The sequence below is a fragment of the Acanthaster planci genome, linkage group LG11 (genome assembly GCF_054643075.1).
Source record: "Acanthaster planci isolate LZ-2023a linkage group LG11, COTS_SCS, whole genome shotgun sequence".
Taxonomy (NCBI): domain Eukaryota; kingdom Metazoa; phylum Echinodermata; class Asteroidea; order Valvatida; family Acanthasteridae; genus Acanthaster; species Acanthaster planci.
Genome location: NC_141787.1, coordinates 2,919,492 through 2,941,320, shown reverse-complemented (window position 1 = coordinate 2,941,320; position 21,829 = coordinate 2,919,492). Strand labels below are relative to the sequence as shown.

Genomic DNA, 21,829 nt, shown 5'->3' with positions numbered 1-21,829 from the left:
TCAAAGTACCAGCTATCATTTATCATCTGCATGCAATAGCCTTCGATTGGCAAGATGTTTCGCAAAAAGTGAGTTTTTGATATATATTTGTATTTTACGTCTTCCAATAAAAATATTATGACACAGCCCATATGTCGTGTTTAACCTCAATGGCCTGCTGCATAACCGTGGTCTTTTTGAACTGCAATGTCTGCTTGACTAGGTTAGGCCTAAGCCTACGTTGTGTATGCTGCCCAAGAACACTGCCGACTCTTATATTGGATGCTGCATATGATAGGCCGTGGTGTCATTAATCTAGGCTCCGGCCTTCATTTAAAAAACGGGCCTGTGTAATGTAACCATTTTGCAATACACGATAACTGTGTACTCCTGTTTCTGTGATAATTACCCTGCCTAAGAATTGTTTTTAGCATAAAAGTAAAAAATTCCCTTAACTTTAAAGTTAGAAACATCCTGGGAGACACTGCTTGCTCCAAACAGCATCCGTGTAGTGATAAATTTGTAAAAGTATTGATAAACCACAAATTGCGTTTATAACTCTCGATGACTCTTTTGGCATGCTAAATTAATTTCCAGTTCCGCAGATCAGAATCACTTTTATTAGATTCATTATGAAGGTTTGATTCTAAGGAAGCATTTTTTTCCCTGTCTAGAGGGGGGATTATGACATTATGGAAGACAGATAATACTGCAATTTACAATGCACAGAATTGAAATAAATTTTTTTCTTCATCCTGAACCAGGCACTGACGTATTAGTTCAATGGGAGAACAACTCCATGAATGTTGTCGTCAATGCTCTGAAGTGTTTATCGTCAGATGTGTTGACTCGCGGTAGCAAGGTCTGCCTGTGGTTGAAACCACATAAAAAGTGGTTGCAAAGAACTGTTGTTAATTTCGAAGGTACAGAAGATGAGGTTAGTGATGAAGAAGACAGTGTGCCATGACAGTGTGCTCAAAGAAAAACCAGCTCCAAGAAGAAAAGTACTTGTGAAACATTTGGCTGCCATGATGAAATCTGGGCTGTGCGCATTAACTGTCTCCGTCTTCTGTGCTACAAACACTTTGAAGAAACTTCCCCCTGTTTCCTCCACAACAAAATGGTTTCAATTCCAGCTCTCAGCAGTGAGAATCATCAGTCAGAATGCTCTGCTGAAGACGAGAAGCAATACTTCCAGACTATATGGACCCATGGAGGTAGAATCACATTCTACCTCCATGATGGACCTAGGTGACTTTCCACTCTGTCAGCTGGTTGACTTCAGCAATAGTGAACTTACAAACGAAGAAATTGTCGCCCCGTTTTTAAATGCTATGACAGAACAACCACCGATAGCAAATCACAATGAACCTTGCAATAGCAAAGTTCCAGAAAGTTCCTCAGAAACAAACACTCCCGAACCGATGGCCTTTGAAGAGGCTGACGAAATGAATGTATCACCTTATATGTGACCTGATGAAAGTTCCTCAGAATCTCACAGCATTCCCGAGCCTGTAGCCTTTGACGAAGCTGAACAAATCAAAGAATCACCTAGTATGCGACCAGAAGGTATTTCAAGTTGAAGGTGAACGACGGGGTGATGATCAGTGTAACGAAGAACACTAGCCCCAAAATTTTCAACAGCTCAACATGCCAAGCAACGTAGAAACTTGGGGTTGTCCTGTGTCAGTAAGCATTCAAAGAAGGAAACGCCTGAAGAGGGGACTGCGACCACGGTGTACAGGCAGTGTGTGCGTGAAAACAGACTATGGTGTGCCAAATACTGTGACGTGACAGAGGGCGCTAGTCACTAGGCACGGTGCAGAGTTCTAGTTATAGATGGCGCTCTGCCCAGTAACAGAGGCAGATGTTAGACGCGCATAGCTGCCCTATCACACAACGCACAAGACGGAGCCTATGCGCCGCCCTTGCTTAACACACAGCTAGCTGTGTGTTAAGCAAGGGCGGCGCATAGGTTCCGCCTTGTGCGTCATAGCTGTGTGTTAAGCAAGGGCGGCGCATAGGCTCTGCCTTGTGCGTTATGCGATAGGGCAGCGGAAGTCATTGCTTAGCCACGTGAGCGCGTGCGCGGGCGTGGTCAGAGCAGCGCGAAAGCTATAAAAGGCGCGCGTGGGTGTTCGCATGGTCTGGGCGAAGTCCGGTCACGTATAATCACACAGTCTCCCCGTCAATAGCGCCCTCTACTGGTGTATTGGTTGAGTGTGTTAATGACGTAACCCAGACAGACCTGACTTGAAACAAACTTCGCCCGGACACCTGACTTATATACAACAATTAGCAATGGTTTATTCATCAAGTTTCGACCAATCAGATTAGCCATCATCTCAACGAAGACCAACTTTCTTGGGGGACGGTATACTTCGGTCCCAACTGACTCGTCCCTAGCCGCTCAGGGACTCCCCGGCGTGCCGTCCGACGCGCCGCGCCTCGAGGAGGAGGGTGCCCTCGCCTTCATCGGAGGGGCGCGGCGTCACAAATTGGTGCAGAAGTGGGATCATCCTCGAAAGCTTTGTCTACAGAGAGTTTTGAGTTCCAGTTTCCTGTGATTTGATTGGTCGATGCAGCAGGTACTGTGGGCGTCAATTGCGTTAGCTTTGGTTTGCATTGTGTTGGCTGTCATTTACTTTTGGTACATTTGGCTTGTTCATCGGAGAGATAGGAGGTACTTCCGTTGGTTGAGGTCTGCAAGATTTGATCCGCCGGCTGAGTACGAGGTTGAAACAGCCGTATGAGTGGTAGCTCAAGTGAGGGGGACTTGCACAGGTCCCGGATGGAGGTTCAGTTGTTGCAGTGGGAAAAGGCTCAGCAATTGGACAGAATCATGAAGTTTGAAGCAGCATTGCGAGAGGCGCGGCGTCACAATACTCACAAACTCAGCGCCAAGAAATTCAAATTCATTTTGTGATACAGGGCGTTTGCATGAACAAAGAGTATGGCTATCAAAACATGTTAGAGTGAAACAGCCAAAAACTCTTAAGCAGAAGGAAATCGCAAGAAAACGAAACTTAGACTATTTTTTTTGCCCGATGAACAGGGTGTCTTCAGCAAGTTTGTAGATTGATGTTCCTCCGCAACACGATTGGGGTGACCGAAAGGCAGGTTCGGAGAGCATTAAGTAAAACAAGGCTCGTTTGGAGTGGTTGAATCTGAAAAACGCAGGGGTGTTTACAAAAGTCGTATGCAGAGGGTCGAAGACCAAAAACAGAGCATAAGGAATCACATCAATCGATTTCTAAGGGCTGAATCACACTATTGTCGTAAGAACAACAGTCGGCAGTATCTTGCTGAGGACTTAACGGTCAAAAAATGTACGTGTAATGCAGGCGCACATTGTCAAACTGTATTAGGTTTACCTTTGACCTTGGGTGAATGATTTATTCATCTGTAGGCGTCGCCTCTCGCGCGCGAGGCACCGGTTCTTGGACTGCGCGTACAAAGTGTATACTTTACTTACCCAGGTCACTAGCAATGTGAGTGCATCGTGCTGTCTGTACATGTATAATGTATAATGATACACGTGTGTGGATTTAGACACACGGCTTTAGCCACAACTCCTGAGATGTGAATCATGCTCGACATTTTGTTTTCTCATTGTTGGGTATTGCAGCAGAAAGCCTCGACGATGTAAGCCTGAATTAACATTGTTAAGTGACTGATTTGAAGCTGCAGTTCTGCTGCTGGTGATAGCCTATAATCTCGGCAGAGTCGTGAGTTAATCTTTCTGGTACAAAAGTTTATAAGTGTGATTATTTTGCTGTAATTTCTGCCTAAGTGTAGGCGGTTTTCTAACGATGTGCTTTGTAATGCTGGGTCAAATTACGTTGCATATTGTATACATGACATATATATAACACACGGATATTTCAGAATGTTATGTTAGAAACCTTGTTTTGATAAATGATATTGATTGATTTATATCATAGATTTAACGGAGTCAACATCCCACGGTGACAAGCGAATTTGTGTCGCAAGTCTAAGTGTTATTTTGGGGGCGTCAGTGACCACTGAGCTAGGCTTATCGGCAGTCGCGCAGAAACTGCAACAGTACGAAATGTACTGTAATGAAAACAATGAAGTAGCTTCACACACACTTTATTTTAGAAAGTTTCGGTCTATGAATTTGAGATTTCACAGACCTAAAAAGGATATTTGTGATTTATGTGATTCATACCACAGAGGATTCCAAGAGGAAAAGGAAACTCTAAATGAAAAATATCAGAATCACATCAAAGAAAAGGATAAAACTCGAAAAAACTAGGCAACAATGAAGGAATCTGCCATCCATAATAAGAAATTATGAGCCGCTACCTTTGATCTTGAACAGGTTATATATCTACCAAAGAATGAGTTTTTCTACAAGAAGAGGTTATCTTGTTACAATTTTACGATACACGTTCTCGATAAAAATACTGCAAATGTTATTTATGGCATGATTGTATAGCTGCAAGAAGATCGAACGAGATAGCATCACACCTTCACGACCTTCCTTTTCGAAACCGACCTTGATGGGGTTGAAGAAGTTCTTTATTCGCCGATTTGTTTTGATAAATGATATTGATTGATTTGTATCATAGATTAAGCGGAGTCAACATCCCACGGTGACAAGCGAATTTGTGTCTAAGTGTTATTTTGGGGGCGTCAGTGACCATAGGGCTAGGCTTATCGGCAGTCGCAATAATGCCGGCCAAAACAAAAACACCATTGTAATTGCTATGTTGCTGTGGTTTGTTAAGCAAGCAAAACATGTCAAACAAATAACTATACACTTTTTCGAGACCGCCCGCGGTCAATCAGAAGGTGATTCGGTACATTGTACCATTGAACGTGCCCTTAAACGGGCAGGTAATTTGTACATCCCTTCTCAACTAGAAACGGTCATCAGAGTGGCTAAGAAAATGCCTTATACTGTGGTTAACGTTGAAAAAGGTGACGTCTAAGACTCGAAAGAGTACTCACATCAGCTTGGAATCTTAAGGGTTTACCAGACTGGGGAAGGGTGAAAGTAGATTGGATTAAAATCAAACAAGTTCGGGTGAACCGTGGGAATCCACAAACGATATTCGCAAAAATGTTGCACTTAGAAAACGACTTTGCAGTACTGAAGTTAAGTCGCAGACGGTCTTCCGACCACGATTCATACTCCATTCTTTCATGCCTAAGTATGAAGATCTCATGAGCCTTTGTAATGACGACATTTCATTTATTCCAAAAGAACACTGGACATTTTTTCAGGCTTTGCCTCACTGATTATGATGGTAGGATCTGCTCACAATTGGGATTACTTTTTGACCACTGCCCTGAGGATTTGTTTTTGTGAATTGTGGGTGTAAGTGATTTTTTTTGCCAATCTTAAAATTCTTTCAATTGGTATGTACCTCCGTACTTTCATTTAGTACATCATCAGCAGTGAGAATGAACAAACATGAAATGTTCAAATGTTATGCAATTTTTCTAATTGTGCCTAATGAAACTTCAGACTGACTGAATGTGACGATATAAATGATCATTTTGAATACAAGAATGAAGCATTTTAGGAACTAAAAAAGGATGCCTTTGATGAATATACTGTTTAAAAATAATGACATGGAACAAATTGCTTCAATTAGTCGATAGTCGTTTTGTTTTCTAATTTATTTCTGATTTAATCAAGCAGGGTCGAAAATTTACATCAATTTCATTTCAACTGAACGCTATAAGATATTGTCAACGTGTCAATTTCAAAAGCCCAAATGTATTTCAAATGGAAAGAAAGCTTATAATGTTGAACAGTTTTGCCTAAAAAGACACAGGCCGCCAAAAGTTCAAATAGGCCTTAATGAATGACTGTTCCTAGAATACTGAGATAATGATTAGATAGAGGCTAGATTTTTGTACAAGGAAAAGGACTTGTATGACTGGCGAATAATACACATTTAGATTGACCAGCTACAGTAAATGTGTAGTTTTGCATTTTGACAAACTGACGAATAGCACGCCCACGATGACGAATTGGTGATTACCAATTGGAGTTTTTGCAGTTTGCTCAACTAACGAATAACTTTGAGTCCAAATTACAACGCATTGCCCAACTTTCCCGCCATGAAAAGTATTTCAATAGATAAAATAGCTGTCGAATAGAAACCCTCTTCCAAAGGGTTATTATCGAAAGAATAAAAGTAGAATACGACGCTCACAAATCAGCTACACTTCAAACGCGCATTACTCAAAACCGAGTTTTTGCATATTCGCCGTCAGCTCTACGACGTTCTGTATAATCAATTAACATTGCTTTTATAGTTTGCACAAAGTGCAATAACAGCTGATGATAATTCATATACACGTACGAAGATCTCCAGGAGGCGTGAACGACAAAGCGCTTTTGTAAGGAGGTGTGTATTTAAGAAATCAGAATATAAATGTATTTGATAGAAGGCACGTGCAATAGACAAAAACTTTAAGATCCCCCAAAATGAATATATTTTCAGCACTACAAGCCTCTAAAATTAATGCTGGTGAATCTCAAAAGTGCAATCAATCATGCTATTCGGTTGCATGCAGCTGCACCGTAAGACACATGACAATGGAATCTTAATCAACGAGGACTTCCAATGCCTTGTACCGCTGCGCCATTCATCATGACAAATCATATAATTATACGAGTAAGTTGGTGTTAAATGCTTGCGTTCCTTAGTTATCAATAATAATAAAAAAAGAAACTGAGCAAAAAAAGTGGAGGCTTGAGGAACGCAGCAAGGCTTGGAAGGGACCGGTATAAAAAACTGCAACCATTAGAAATGAGCCTTTTTCCATTTCTTATCGTCAACCAAAAGGACCCAAGAACTGCACCCTTGGAGTAGAAAGATTGACTTTGAATCGTAGGTTTGCATTCATGTTTTTCCTTTGATTTGTTTGTTTGTTTGTTTTTTTTTTCAGTTGTTACCATTGTGATGAGCAGCGTTGCCATCAGCTTGATTTGAACATGTCACAGAGCAGTCTTTCAATCGGCACGCTGCCGATAGTACGTCTGAAGAACAGCTCCTCAACACACCGCGAGTCGATGCTCCTAATATGAGAAAGGGCCAGCAGAAGCCTTCCAAAGCGGACCCTCTGGGATGGCTGCCTCATTCGAACAACGTCACCAAGGACTAATTGGGCTTCGTCTTGTATTGTCTCCACCTTCTGCAATTCACGGAGTCCTCTACTTTCTGTGTGAAAATCCCATTTTATGTGATAATCATTATTTGATTAAAATACCTTGATTTCTTTCTACTTTGTTGTATGCTTATTAAAGTGACAGGTCTGCAGAGTGGTATTATAAAATTCAGCTTTTCAAAAGTAACGCAATTTACAAAAGTGATGGAGCCACTGAAAAAGACTGAAATTAATGTATTTACCGAGTGAAAAGTCTGGTTTCCAACCCAAAAATTCTGTTTTCACAAAATATAAATTTTGATCGCAATTATGTAAAGGCTTGCAGCGAGTTCACCGTTGGTTGCCGCCATCGTTTACATCAGAATACACATTTTGCTCTACGATTGTTTAAGACGGAGGCATTTTTATTATTTTAGTATTTAGTAGAGACAATTACATAATGTCTAAATTGGTGTGGGAATTTATGAACTCTTAATGACGAAATAAGACCCCTTTAAGGTTTATGGTTTGAGGGGACTTTCAGGACCATTAGATGTGGGCTGCTGAAAAAAGGCAGTGAGTTGGAGATTGGACCCCCCACCCCCGATTAATTTGGGTTCGCCCTCTTTTTAAGGCCTGCCTTCTACAAATTTTAGTTAATTAGACGACTGTTTGAATTGGATGAACCATCAAAAGACTGCCCGAACAAGGAAATGGAACGGCTCTTCTTGGTGAACGAATCTGGATGGTTCTAGGACCATTCTAAGGAGTGAAAATCACTCCCTCCAATCGAAACTAGGGAACAGACAAATTCTGCAGTGAAAATTTCTTCACTCCAGTAGTTCTTTTTCAAACTGTTTCAGTCTAATGTCGGAGAGATATTTCACTCTTACTCGTATAGCCCTTACGTCCAGTCTTTGAAAAGAAGAGAGTAGGCTAATGTTCAGAATGACTTTTTCTTACGGTTTGACAAGGAAAACTTTAATATGATATGATATATACAGGTAATTCCCCACAAACCTTTATTTTCACAACACAGTGCATTATTCTGTCTGTAAAGTTCACTTCACGGTTAAATTGAAGTTGTAGTATATATAAACTATATATACAGTATATATTCTCAAGGGAAGTGCATTTGTGCATTTTTCCATTACATGTATATCCAATGCTCCATTTCATTATTTCCGAAACTGATGAGCGTTCGGCAACTGAGTACCTTCTTCATGGCAAGCAGATTAAACTTCAATATAATGTAATGAAATTAATGTTTGATTTGATGTCTTGCCAGTTGACCCGTCCACCGTGAGCGGAGAAGTTTGAACAGTATGGCTGAGTTGTCCACCGGTTCCAGCAGTAGGCCTACTACATCTGTTGCTCCAAGTGATGACACGTCTGACGTCTGTGAGAACTGTGGTGTGATGTAACCAGTATTGAGGGTGGCTGCAGGAAATGGGACAAAAAACACCTCTGCTCTTACTGCGCCAAGCGCCCCCGTCATCTCCAGTCATGTCACAAGGAAGAAAGAGAAGTCGTCGAGATCGCCGGTGAGCCCAACGCTAGTGTGCGTAAGAAACTTCTATTGAAAATTCGCAATATAGGTAATCACAGGCACAATTGTCAGGTTCTTCGTGCGGGTCGTGGTGTGCTCGTTCTCGGGTATAGGCCAAATCGCAAGGTATCTCCCATGCATATGGACCATGCGTATATTGTTACGGCTATTATGTGGGTACCGATTTGTGGTGACACGTGTGTCCTTTGAAGCCAGCACCCACTCTGACAGCACCGGTAAGAGGGCTCGTGTGGGTGGACGGGTCGCTCACAAGAGTGATTTGTTGAAACCTCCTCCTGTTGGCGTGTCGTTCCAGTTACACCAGGTTCTTAGTCCAATGAAGAGAGATGATGTGGCTTTGGTAGTCAAGAATGACACGTTGATTGTTGAATTGGCCATGCTTGATTACATGAAACTAGGGCACGATGTAGATCAGCATGGCTGCATCCGTAACGGGGTGCGTGAATTGGGTCGACTCGTCATACAACTCCGAAAGAACACCCAGCAACCAAATGCATCACTCCTTCCGGATATTGTCAAGGCCGTGCGCGATATTGCCGGCTTCAGGGAAGACAAAAAGTTGTACGATGTTCCGTTACTAGCGCTGAAGATTGGTTATTCCGTCAAGAAGTGTGCACTCGTCTTAAAAGGAAGTGCCCTAGAGTCCGGCCAAAAACACAAAGCGGAACATGCAGAAGAGTTTGTGCAGTTGAGTGAATAGAACTGGCGAGACCGCACACAGAACGCTGTACCATGGAAAACACAACCAAGTCACCGTTCTTCCAACAAATGTTGATGTAGTCCAAATGTCGTTCCTCCATAAAGCTGGCAACCGGAACTTCAACTCCTCCAAGGTGCTCGGGGCAGAAAAATCAGACCAGCTTGGCAGAAATTGAATGAGGTCAGTCTGTGCCACCTCATCATGTTCAACCAAAGAAGGTAGGGGCGGTTTCAAAGATGAAACTTGAAGATTTCCACAAGCGCAGCACAGTCAAAGTGGAGGGGAAATGCCTGTTGAGTGATTTAGAACGCCAGCTGTGCTAGGTTTTCTGTGTTGTCGAAATAGTCGGCAAGAGACGGAGGCAGAACTGTTCCCGTGCTTCTAAGCAGTGAGGCAGTAGCATGGTTGAATGCTCTGGTCGCCAATAGACATGAAGCTGGAGTAGCCCAAGACAACAACTTCTTGTTCGCACGGTGTTGTTATGGCAGGAGAGGCCACATTGCATTATATGTCGTCGCTGTAGTAATTTGTACATCGCAGAGACCAAGCGTCGCCTTGGTGACCGCTTCGCGGAACACTTGTGCAGTGTCCGCCAACAAACACCTGGTGTCACTGTTGCGCAGCACTTTTGTGCGCCGCCACATTCCCTCGGTGACGTAAGCGTCTGCATCCTGCGGAAAGCGTCATCCGATGTACAGCGTAAGGAACTGGAGCAATGCATCATTTTCGAACTTGGAACACTGTATCCAGGGATTTTTCGGCGTTCACTCGGAACTGAATCTACTTGCCCTGAATAATGTATTCAGTTACCGAAAGCTCGGCAATCACATATTTCACAGCACTGATTTAATCTTATATTCTTGTCAATATTCTGATCACGGTGCTACGCAGCCCTTCCATATTTCTAAGTATCCTTGCGTAATAGACTTTACAAGTCTGTTTCTTAATACACATTGAAGACACGAGTTATATAGAACTTTCGTTGAAATGAAATGATACTGAAGACGTTTCTTCAATTTCAGACTAAATGAATGAACAATATTGGGAAATGAAGAATATTTTGCGAAATTTATACAGCAAACCTATCTACACAGTTAATGTTTAGACAAATATGGTTTTTAAACAATAACGCCATGCACACTTAGGCCTACAAAATGTCGACAAGCCTGCGTCTGTATCACAGCCCTTGGTTGAAGTATATGCAGACTAAGAAGGATTTGCCAGACATGAAAAAAAATAAAAAACAAATCAAAACAAAAACCCAAAACTATAATGGAGAACGGTACGATTCTTCAATTCAGGAGAAGTCAATTTGAAATCTACCTGGTCTGAAGAGAACCAAAGCCTTAAGACAGGCAAACTCCAAGGTGTCTGTTTGCAAAGTGCGCAATCTCCTCACTACATCCTGAAGCTGTCTCTTTGTAGATTTTAGCGCCATCTCTCCGTGATTTACATCCACTGAGTTCAACAGGCAGTCAGAGCTGAGCATGGCCTCTAAGAATACAATGAATGTGTAACACACCAATTGATAATTACGGAGCTTTTAAAGGGACACGGGTAAGTATGGAAGCGTATAAGGGCCACTTGCAACAAATTTTTTTTCGAGAAACTATCTTGTCGCCGCGACGTACTTTCTTGCCGCGGCGAGTTTGCTAAAAACTAGTTCAACTCGCTGCATATTAACACTTTTAAATTTAGACATTTTTACAAGGTAACGACTTATCTATTTACGGCAATCTCATTTTATCCGAATTAAGACATCATCTGAATTGAGAACTTATCTGATCTGAGAAAGCGTCCGAGTTGAGAACGAATCCAAAGCTGCGTATTAAAAGAATTCGATCTTTTAGATGATATTCTTCAAAGCCTCATAGTGCTTCAAGTATATTTTTTTGGAAAAAGTGAAAAATGATTTTCCAAGAATATTTAAACAAAGTTTTCACAAGTTGCTTATATTCGTGGTTGCTTATTGATTTGGATTTATGTACATTTGGATGCTCTCTCATTTAGGATGGCATGGGTTTTTGTATAAACTACGTGCAATGAAAGTGTTCCCATTTCCAAATACGTTCAGTCTGTTCTGTACAAGATATTTAATTTCAATCGGAAAAAAAGTTGAGACTCTAAAAATTCGTGCCAATCTTGAAATTTTTGGCTTTGTAGCAATTTACGTTCTTGGAAAATTCCTTTGAATATAGAAAATACGCTGCGTCAATGAAACTTCACCCACTTTTTAAAACTTCATTCCAATCCTGAAAGAACGTATTAGATCCTTAAAATTTCGTTCCGCTTTTGAAAAATCTACTCCAAATTTCTAAAATACGAATTACAAAAATGATATTTGCTTTAAAATACTCAATTAAAAAAATGCTTTCTATTTATCAAACCATCTTCCAGTCTTTTTGACCCTTGTTCTGCTTCGTAATTGGGAGTGCTCCGACCAATATAACCCAGCTAGTTCACAAAATTCTTGGTACAGACGCGGCCGAAAAATCCCAAACATTACCGATACCATCCGAATGGTCTTTATCTTAATTCCCGATTGTGGGCCTGAAGCGTTTAAATCAAATTTGAATTACTATAAGTGTTTGCTCTCTTGCATCTTATTTGATGTTTTGTGGCACTATTAGACAATTTTGTGCACTTACAGCTTCAAAGTCAGGTAGTAAAAAAACAGTTGAAGCCTCAGACGGAGCCAAAGTTGAGTATTGGAAAACGGCCCTTGATTAGAAGTCCTAGAATACTTAGATTACTACGTAATTAGAATACTACGTGCGTAGTATGGCAAGCCAAACATTTCAACAGCGATGTGTTCAATGTCGGGTCTTGTATCAAACTGAGTCTTAATATGCAGGGAGTTGAACTAGTTATAGCAAACTCGCCGCGGTGAGATAAATTAAATAACTCGCCGCTGCGAAACAGTAACTCACCGAGGCGTGATAAGTAGCTCGCCGCGTATCTTGCCATTAAGTCTTCGCTGCCAGATAGTAAGTCGCCGCGGCGAGATAGTTCTCGAAAAGTATTTCCTGCGAGTGGCCCATATACGCTTCCGTGGGTGAACCCGTTCAAACGAAAAAAAATCGATTGCATGGAAGTGAGCACACGTGCGTAGTATGGCAAGCCAAACATTTCAACAGCGATGTATTCGATGTTGCAGCCTCCTCCGCCGCGCCTCCTGCACATGCGTGTTTACACGTCCGAGCTAGCTACTGAACGCTTGCTACGATCCGACCCTGAAGGTATGTTGTAGAGTAAGTTCTCTAGTTTGTAATGAAGTAACACACGGTTATCTTCTTATTCTCTACTGGAATAACTTCGTGCTTTTTATCGTTTAAACGAATTTTCTTTTCGTTCAAACGAATTTATTTTTCATTCGAACGAACATTTTTCCCAATTTCTTTTTGCTCACCCATGTCCCTTTAAAAGTTCCATAGATATTCAAGGGACAGTATAACTGTTTTCGAAAGAGCCAGGCACATAATAAGTTGAGAAAAAAGTAATGAACATTTTAATTTGAATTTGAGAATTTCATTGCATCGTTATCAAATAACATCGTGACATTTTCTTAGTCAATACGGCCGTTTCACGATAGTGTGCCACCAAGAGTTTTCAACGCGTTAACCAATCACAGTGCGTTTGGACAGGGTCGACAAATTTCGCGCGTTATGATTGGCCAACGTGTTGCAACTATTGTGAATCACCCGTATTATGCAGTGAAAATTAATATCCAGAGATTCAAGCGTACCATTATGGGCTAACCATTAGAAAATCAAATTCGTTCAATGTTCGTAGTTATCAGTAGTGATGTCCATCTAACCAAGTAATAAATCCCTTTCTGACAGGCTCTCGTCCAATCAGAAGGCTGGACTCGGCACCACGTGACCCCCATTAACATAAAAGAATGAGGAATGGAATATTCTATTTTTACACGGGGGTGTTGGGTAATTTTAGGAGAAATGAAATAAAGGAACTTACTATTTAATGTATGTACCATAATGCGTTGTGGCCCGCAGGCTATAGATTGAAAGAACACTGTTTTATGCTCTGCAGGATTTTTATTCATTATTTTTTATTAGGCCTGCTATATGGAGGCTTAAATGATCATCCATGTTACCGCCTTACTGAGTTAATTTATCGTTGAAATAGAGAAACAAACACTGGATAACACTGATTTCAAAGATAAACGCTGAGACATAGCTGGACGGCAATACCCATTGACTGGACATGTCCCGTGTCTAGTTGTGCACTGATCAACCGATCTGAGGTTTTCAATCGTCGTCTTTTTATACAGGCTGGGCCTAAGTCTAACATCAATTCCCTGTACCACACAATTTGCACGCCTGTATTACAACTACAACCATCTAATGACGGTACAACTACCGTCGATGCACAAACAATACAATGTCCTTAAAATATACGTTGGACTGAAGAAACGTCTGTACAGAAATGTACCTGCTATATAAAAAGTGTAGTGATACACTGTTTAATCCACCGTTGTCTCTCATCCACAGAACAAAAGATTCAAAGGCAGCATTTAGCGAATCGATTAAAGTTATGTAGCCTATACTGACCTTTGTGCACCGTATGGATATAGCTCAGGCGCGTGCTTAGTGGTTCATATAGTGTCTTCAGTGATCTGGACATTGCTACGGAGTTGGAGTTCTTTTTTAGCTGGTAACATTGCAAATCCATTTTGTACGACAGTTTGCACGTTTCTCGCTCTTTTCGTCACTCATTATTCTTTCTCATTTGCTCATTTCTTGTTTGTGCCACTGCTTATTTCCTCAATGCTCATTGCTCATTTCAATGCTCATTTACTCATTTCTTTGCTTATTATTGCCCTTTTCATTGCTCTTACTACTTGTCATTTGCTTATTTGTTACAAAATTTTGCTCGCATTTTTACCATCGGCAGGTGATCAGAAATATAGCCAGGAGGGAAAATATGTACGTAATGCCCTACCAACTATACATATAAAAGAATGGCTTAATCTCACACCTTAACGGAATTATGAATTACAAAACAAAATAAAATAAAACAAAACCAAAACTACACTTCTTTCACGGCACAACCAAATAAAGCAAGCTCTGGCAAGCAAAGGTTTAATTAATGTATTTGCCTGGTGTAAAAGTACTGATGACCAGGAATACAGTTTCCTGTTTTTACAGTCTGCATTGAACTGGGTTATTTTGCAGACTAAAAGAAAGACAGGTGGTTACAAGCTGGTTTTGACACGCGTTCTGCGTGTACGCAAAGACCATACATGCCGAAATTAATTAGTTAAGCGTACTCAGCGTGCTCCGCGTTAAATGCGCATATACTTGCGCGCCCCATGGCGCGCCTATGCGGTGAATACATAGGACATTGCGCATTGTTTGTGCACAAAATGCGCAGCCGGACAATGGCGGCGCTTTAGGAGGGTAGTGTGATGCTGTATGCTGTGCATTTCTGGTCAACATAACCTTTTTCTCATGGGATGATGGCCAAGCCCTCGGTCTCCCTCGCGAAAACAAGCCAACAATAAACAGAAAATGCAAGAATATCATTTCTATTTTCAAGATGTATTTTTGCGTTGGGGAGATGTTAATTATATTTATATATAACGGTTTGCCCGTACCCAACGTATATTAATAAGCACTGTATGCTCAGTGCTTGTGACAAATCATATCAGTTCGCGGTACCCGCTGCTTCATTTGACTCGGACCGGCCAGCCGACCCCGGCAAGCTCGGTGGTCGAGTAGTTAAGACATCTGCACTAGTAAGCAGGAGGTCGTGGGTTCGAGTCCCACCCGAGTAAGCTTGTGAGGTTTTTTTTCGCAAGCTCTCGGACAAGTACTGAGCATACAGTGCTTATTAATATACGTTGGGTACGGGCAAACTGTTATATATAAATATCATTTCTGGAAACAACTGACCATTTTGTGATTAACTAACCCACTCGAAAGCGATAATGTTAACATGTTTTGGTTTTTTAATTCAGTTTTTACACCTTTTGTCTACGGTCTCGCTTCAGCAATAATTTCACTTTTGGTCGGTTCAATCGTAATTTGTTCAGTGTGTAAAACTTTGAGAATTCCACCAGGACATGTAATAGTTTTTGTCAGTAAATATGATATCCAAACTGTCCATGTGTTTTTCCATCTGGTTCGATGAGCCAACACTGAAAAAAAATCATACATAAAATAATTTTAATTTTACACACTCTCAGGAAAAATTGTACTAAATAAAATTCATTCATATATTGAGTAAATTTTATTGAAAACCGACATGCGGCATGCAGAAGAGTAAGAATTTTTTCTGTGAGTACAAAGTGAACGCAGCTTTAAATGAGCCACCAAACTAACTTACTGCCGGTTTTAAAACAGACACTTATTAATCAGCTTAAAACATTGAATTGACATCCGAACTTAAAGATTGACATTGGACAACTACTTTCCGGCATAAAAAGTCAGTTTTTACTGAGAACGAATAATTTTGTTATGTAGACAAAGTTTCTTTCATTGCGTTGACTTTGAATTCCCTTGTTTGTAACTTCATTTAACAGAAACTTCGGCACTCTGGTTCTCACTTTGGTTTCATCTCTGCCCCGAAGAAGAATTCTGTCACTCATATCACATCGTCTGTCACACGATTTGGGTTCAGTGCGTCTTTAGATCCGACAAACACAAATCATGGCTGTCTTGGAGATTTTTCCGGTGAAATCTGGGGAAAACATTTCAGATGGTCCCAACTTCGAGATAGTAAAGTTTCATATAGGCCTACAGAGCCTGTAAGGCTAGAAAGACTGTCATAAGTTTCTTAAAAGGTTTAAAGCTAAGCATTATAAAGTACAACTTGAGAAATTTTCTGATACTTAAAAAGTGCGACTCACATTTCCTTCTGTTCCTTCTAAAGTTGACGTTGATCTCCGGTAATTCACTGCTGCGTACAGAGGCATCGTTCGGTTAATAAATTCCCATGCATGTTCTAAGGCATAAGCATTTACTTAATTATAACAGGAAACCACGCGCATTTCAAACATATTGTTAATCGATGCACGGACGAAGACAAAACAAGTGCCTTTGATTGTGTAAGGGTTTCATCATTTCAAGATCACTGAACTTCCAATTCTCGATACTGATGTAGAAGATACCTTTTCCTGTAGAGTAATTCCTGGTTTCTATGAAATGAGTCTGGCTGCAAGTATTCTGCTTGTTTTGCAAAGTCTGCTGGCTTCAAGTATTACCTGCATAATATACGCGAAGATGTGATGACGTCGACGGTGAGAACCAAACTGCTGTTGTGACGACGTGCTTCCAACTTTGTATAATTCTATTGCGGATGTCATGCTTTGTCATCATGTTCCCTGTGATTGGCCAAGAGCGTTGACATATCATTGCAACATGATGTCATACTTACGAATTAAGACCCCAAACGTAAACGTGTCTGGACGTATTGGAATAAAAGTGGTAAACCGAGATTATTTTATGGGTTTAACCTGATTGGACAACGAAATCTTGATCGCGTCTTGGAGGCGTGACGCCAAAAGTCAAGAACTTATTTGGGCACTGGTGGGCCCTCAAAACTAGCCAACCGGTATTCCTTAATAATCTTGAATATAAAGTCACATAACACAGAGAAAATATCAGCGGGTGGAATCCACAAATCAGATGAAATGTTACTTGTTGGCTAGTAAGGCAACATGGGGCCTACATGTTTTCAAAGTAACCGAACTTTGTGTGTTGTAGGTAAAGATATTGATGTGAGTGATTATTAGGTATAAAGGTTATACTTCATGTTTCCCTACCTACCCTCATTTGCATGTTTGTGTGGTGATGGTGTAACTTTCAAAGTATTTTTTTGTGTGTGTATGGGGCTATTCGGGACAATATGAAATTAGAATTAAAGAAAGGAAAGATATGTCCGGTAAAATTAGAAGCAACGAAATTCTTCAGACTTATCCTTGCCACAGCTTATGCCCCTTTAAAGTTTTCGTTTTATTTAAACAAATGGCATCCGACCACTCTTGCTCTTATTCGACGTGATGCACGACTGTGCGACGCGACGGGCGACGGAAAATGTAACGTTTAGGCAGAAAGAAATGCAACAAGGAAAGGAACTAAGACAGCACGACACGACGGGAGACGGCACGACACGACGTACCACGCGACTCGTCGTGTGTGTACAAAAGTAATGGCAAGAGGGCGATGATGCGACCCTACGCAATGGAGCCGTCGCTACCCGCGATCCTTTGCAAATGCAACTCCGAGCATTCCTTGTAGCCCGCAAGCGGCGCGGAATTTGTTTTGTCCTTGCAGCACGTGCAGTGCTGGCGGTGGCCATCATTGACCCTTATAATATCTGTATGTGCTGACTCCTTGTGTTTAATAGCTCCATAGTTTGATCAATTTTTGGCGCTACTTGATATTTATGCTAGCTCGATTGAGCACGTCTTTGGCATGCATTCAGGTCTCCGCCGTCTGACGACGCCAAGGCACAGTCTATTAGGCCGGAAAGTTTTCAGAGTGACGATACTGGTCCTTGTTGCTATCACTTTTAAATATCGGGAAGATTGTCAGCAGTAGTCCGCTACTTCTTGACAGCTGACTCAACTTCGCTGTCGATGGAGTTTGACAGCGATCTAATGGCCTGAAAAATCTCGTCGTTTGGGTTGTCGGAAGGACACGCGTAGGTCTATGTTTAGGGGTGTACACAAGATGGAGTCAGATGAAATTGCTGGACCGAGAATGAACATGAGATTTGTTGAAATGAATTACGTAACCAAGCGCGCAAAGAATTTGTAATCACGCGCAGTATTGGTTAAGGAAACAACTCCGAATACGGAGCATGCATGCTTAAACGCAGCTTACTTGCTCTATGCTCCAAATTATTACTTTCATGTCGACAGAAAGAAAATTTCATCGTATTCAATAAACATGTCGGTTTTTACACGAAAAGGAAGGCGTAGCACCCTGATAATGAGCACAGGAAGTTCTAGTCTTGGGTCCAAGACGCCTTTCGCGGTGCTGCGATCTGATATGCGGGCTGTGTGTGGTACACACAGACATATAAACACCTAGATCACCTCTCTTTCAATCTAGAAAATATGTTGCGTCCATACAAATTCATCCGCTCTTTAAAAATTCATTCGAATCTAAACAAATCATGTATTGTATCTTCAAAATTTCGTTCGGTTTTTAGAAAAGGCAGTCAAAAATACGATCTTTATAAATGACATTCATTTCAAAAATACATTCGATTTTTAAAAAACCCGTTCGATTTTGAAAAAAGGCATCCCTTCTAGCAAAACATGTTGCAATCTTTTTGACCCGAATTCTGCTTCGTATCTATGAGTTTACACGTCGTTGGTGGCACATAATTTATGCGATTCGTGTGACAGCGCCCTCTTTTGACGCGTACCATGCAGTACCTCCCGCTAGCGATTCGTCTGGTTATGGTTCGGGTCGCTGAATAAACTAAAGGAAGGTCTTGAAACCAAGAGCAAGGGAGTTCAAAAACGCTTCAAACAGCTCGTCTTTATTTCCAACGTTATATCCTAAAAATAGTAAGAGAAATACGAACAGTACTTACCTCTTGAACTCAGATCCGTTTCTTCTTGTTAAGCCAAATATAGTCGCAACTCATCCGAACCGTAAACACACGTTGAAACTGTGGACTATGTTTTCCTTCATCCATGGTCTAACACATCGAGCGGTTCTTCCCACATGAATGCGCTCGCAACATCGCATACGCCCTGCAAAAACACCGGAGCCGTACGTTTCCTTACTCTATGGTCTAACCATAGGGCAAAGGTCATGTCCAGTTGATGTGTCTGTGCCGTCCATCGATGACTCGGGTTGTTACGTCCTTGGCCCCTTCCGATGCCCACTCGAGTCGAGTACATGTACAATTTAAGGCTATTATGACGATACGCAAGGATAAACAGTTTAAAAGGATGTCCCTCTATTTAGGGGGAGATCCGCGCAGACAATATATCTTAATTCTTTATGTTATTATTATTTATTTGTTTTAACCTTGACAGTCATCAACCCCCCGATTTCATGAATATGGTTTTACATACACCCTTCGGGGTTAGGGAAGATGTAATATGCTTTATGAATACAGTAGGCCTACGCACAAACGTAAATAAAATTCCTGCAGAGCATAAAACACTTTGTTTTGTCCATCTGTACTGGCCACAGCCATATACATCAAATCAAAATAATATAGTACATGCATTAAACGGTACGTTCCTTCAGTTTATTTTATCCCGTCCAAAACTACCTAACACCCCGTGTAAAATGAAATATTCCCATTCTTCAGTTTATGTTAATAAGGGTCATTCGGGGCCAAACCCAGCCTTCTGATTGGCCAAGCGTCTGTCAGAAAGGGATTAAATACCCGGTTAGACGGGCATCACTACTGATATCTACCTATTTCGATTGGCATGGACCACTGGCAGGCGCTCAAAACAAAGAGATCGCTCCAAGCTTCCTCCAATAAGATAGCCTGATCCCGAAACGGAAGTGCTAGGAATGCCGGAATAGCCCGAGCCCATTTGACCGTCATAAAGAGAAGGCGTGCTGCACACTCGTAGATATTTTCGACCATGTTGTTCGTGGAGTTTAGGTGAAGCTTGCAGTCAGTGGCATTGTCCAGACTGTGATTGGATGGCGCAGATGCTAATGATTCTAATGTTTCAAATTGGTAAGAGAAAACAGTTTTGTTTTGTTTGTTCGTTTTTACACACAAAGAAATGCTGGAAAACAGAGCTAAATCAAAGACGAATGGCCAACTCCAGAACTTGGAAAGAGAAAAAAGAAGAATAAAAAAATAACCCAAAACAAAAAAGAAGGGAAGCTGAAGTATACTTCCCAGTGGGGGTATCGGACCTTATCTGTTGACCCTCAGGCATCTTAGAAGTTTATGCTTTAGAAAATGAACAAGCAGCTTTGTGGTTTAAGGTGATGTCCAAACCCTTACCGCTGATGGTATGCATTTGGATTACCCATAATGTTTTCCTGTACACCTTTCAAAAATTGTTTTCAAAAATTAATTGAAAACAGTATTAATTTATGCTACATGAAAGAAAGGTTCACTTTTCAGGGGCTAGTCAAAATAAAGAAAACATTTGAGTGAAAACATCAACTAACATTTCTGAATCTTCGATTACACGTTTTAGCTATCTTTTTAGATTTTCTGATGAACTGGTTAGATGTTGATTCTACAAATGTTAATTTTCTCCAAAAATCAAGATGAATCACCTGTCTCGCGGTGATGAGCCCTAGCCCCGTTGTTCTGCATGTTGATAGAGGTCATCTGCCTTAAATCAAAGGCACGGTCCGCTAGCAGCAGGCTGTGCAAAAACGGATGCGCTAACACATCCGCGAGAATTGGCGGAGACAAATTGGTTGGGTAATCTGAGGCAACCGGTGCGAAGCCTGAAAGGCGAGCATCATGGTTGAAGATGCCAGTCGGTGGTGTCAAAGGGATGTAGTCCTCTTTGCTCGATCTTGAGGGCTCGCACTTATCAGGGCTGTGATGGTTGTACTGATAACATCGCGGTGCTCGTTCGTGCTGAACAGCTGCTGGATCAAATATGGCCATCAAAATAGCAAATGAAACAAACAAACAAAAACACAAACAAAACCCCGAAATAATAAACAAACAAGCAAAAATGACCGAACAAGCATGAACCCAACTGGTTAACCTCGCACTGTTCGAAAAGTAATAAACCTACTTGACTAAAACAAGGTGAAAACAAACAAGTTTGGTTCAGGGCATGGGCGTCGCCGGGGGGGGTTGCCCCGCCCCCCAGAAATAACCAACCAACCGACCGAACCGAACCGGATTGGACGGCCAAGTGCCTCTAAATCACAACTAGGAAGAAAGCATATTTCATTCCAAGAAGAATGCTAAGAAACTATCAACATTGTAAATGAACATTTCAGAGGCATTTTCACAGAAGTTCAGCCTGGCAAATTTCACACTTCCATCCTTGTTTTCTATACCCTTTTCGTCTCCTTTTGTTTTATTTTTCCTATTTATATCAAAGGCCCCTGCTCTGAATTCAGTCAACAAATGTTCTTTGGCCAAGTCTTGCGCGAACTGAAATGAGCTTCACTGATAATTTTCGTATATTGCCGATTGCCGTATTTTTCCGATCGTTTGCTCGAAGAACTAAATTACGTGCTCTTTTTAATTAATTAAATATACTGTATCATATTTGCGCAAAAAGGGTTGAATATGATATGAAAGTCAGTTGCAATTTGTTAAAATGGAAAAAGAAAGCGTGTGCTTAACTTTAAAAACGAAACCAAAATAATAAATACTAATAAAAACAACATCAAAGCACTAATTCGACTACACTCGCAGTTCCAATGAAATTTACAATGAAAAGCTCGAAATATCATCAGAAAATCCAATATGTCGACCGATAGTCCTTCGGGGCGTTCACGATCTCGTAGGAA

The 21,829-nt window shown here is 41.1% G+C and overlaps 1 protein-coding gene across 3 annotated transcripts in view; it reads right to left on the bottom strand.

Moving 5' to 3' along the window:
* Nucleotides 1-5,613: 5,613 nt before the first annotated feature.
* LOC110987381 (photoreceptor-specific nuclear receptor-like) overlaps nucleotides 5,614-21,829 on the bottom strand; it is a 30,348-nt gene continuing 14,132 nt past the window's right edge. For 2 of the 3 annotated variants that reach the window (XM_087142943.1, XM_022250071.2), the window contains exons 3-6: nucleotides 20,624-20,947; nucleotides 19,793-20,050; nucleotides 10,704-10,874; nucleotides 5,614-7,184 (exon numbers count right to left, since the gene is read on the bottom strand). In XM_087142943.1, coding sequence (XP_086999069.1) covers nucleotides 6,943-7,184; nucleotides 10,704-10,874; nucleotides 19,793-20,050; nucleotides 20,624-20,947 — 995 coding nt within the window. In that variant the 3' untranslated portion in view covers nucleotides 5,614-6,942. The remainder of the gene's footprint in view (nucleotides 7,185-10,703; nucleotides 10,875-19,792; nucleotides 20,051-20,623; nucleotides 20,948-21,829) is intronic. The other variant, XM_022250072.2, reaches the window with a different exon arrangement.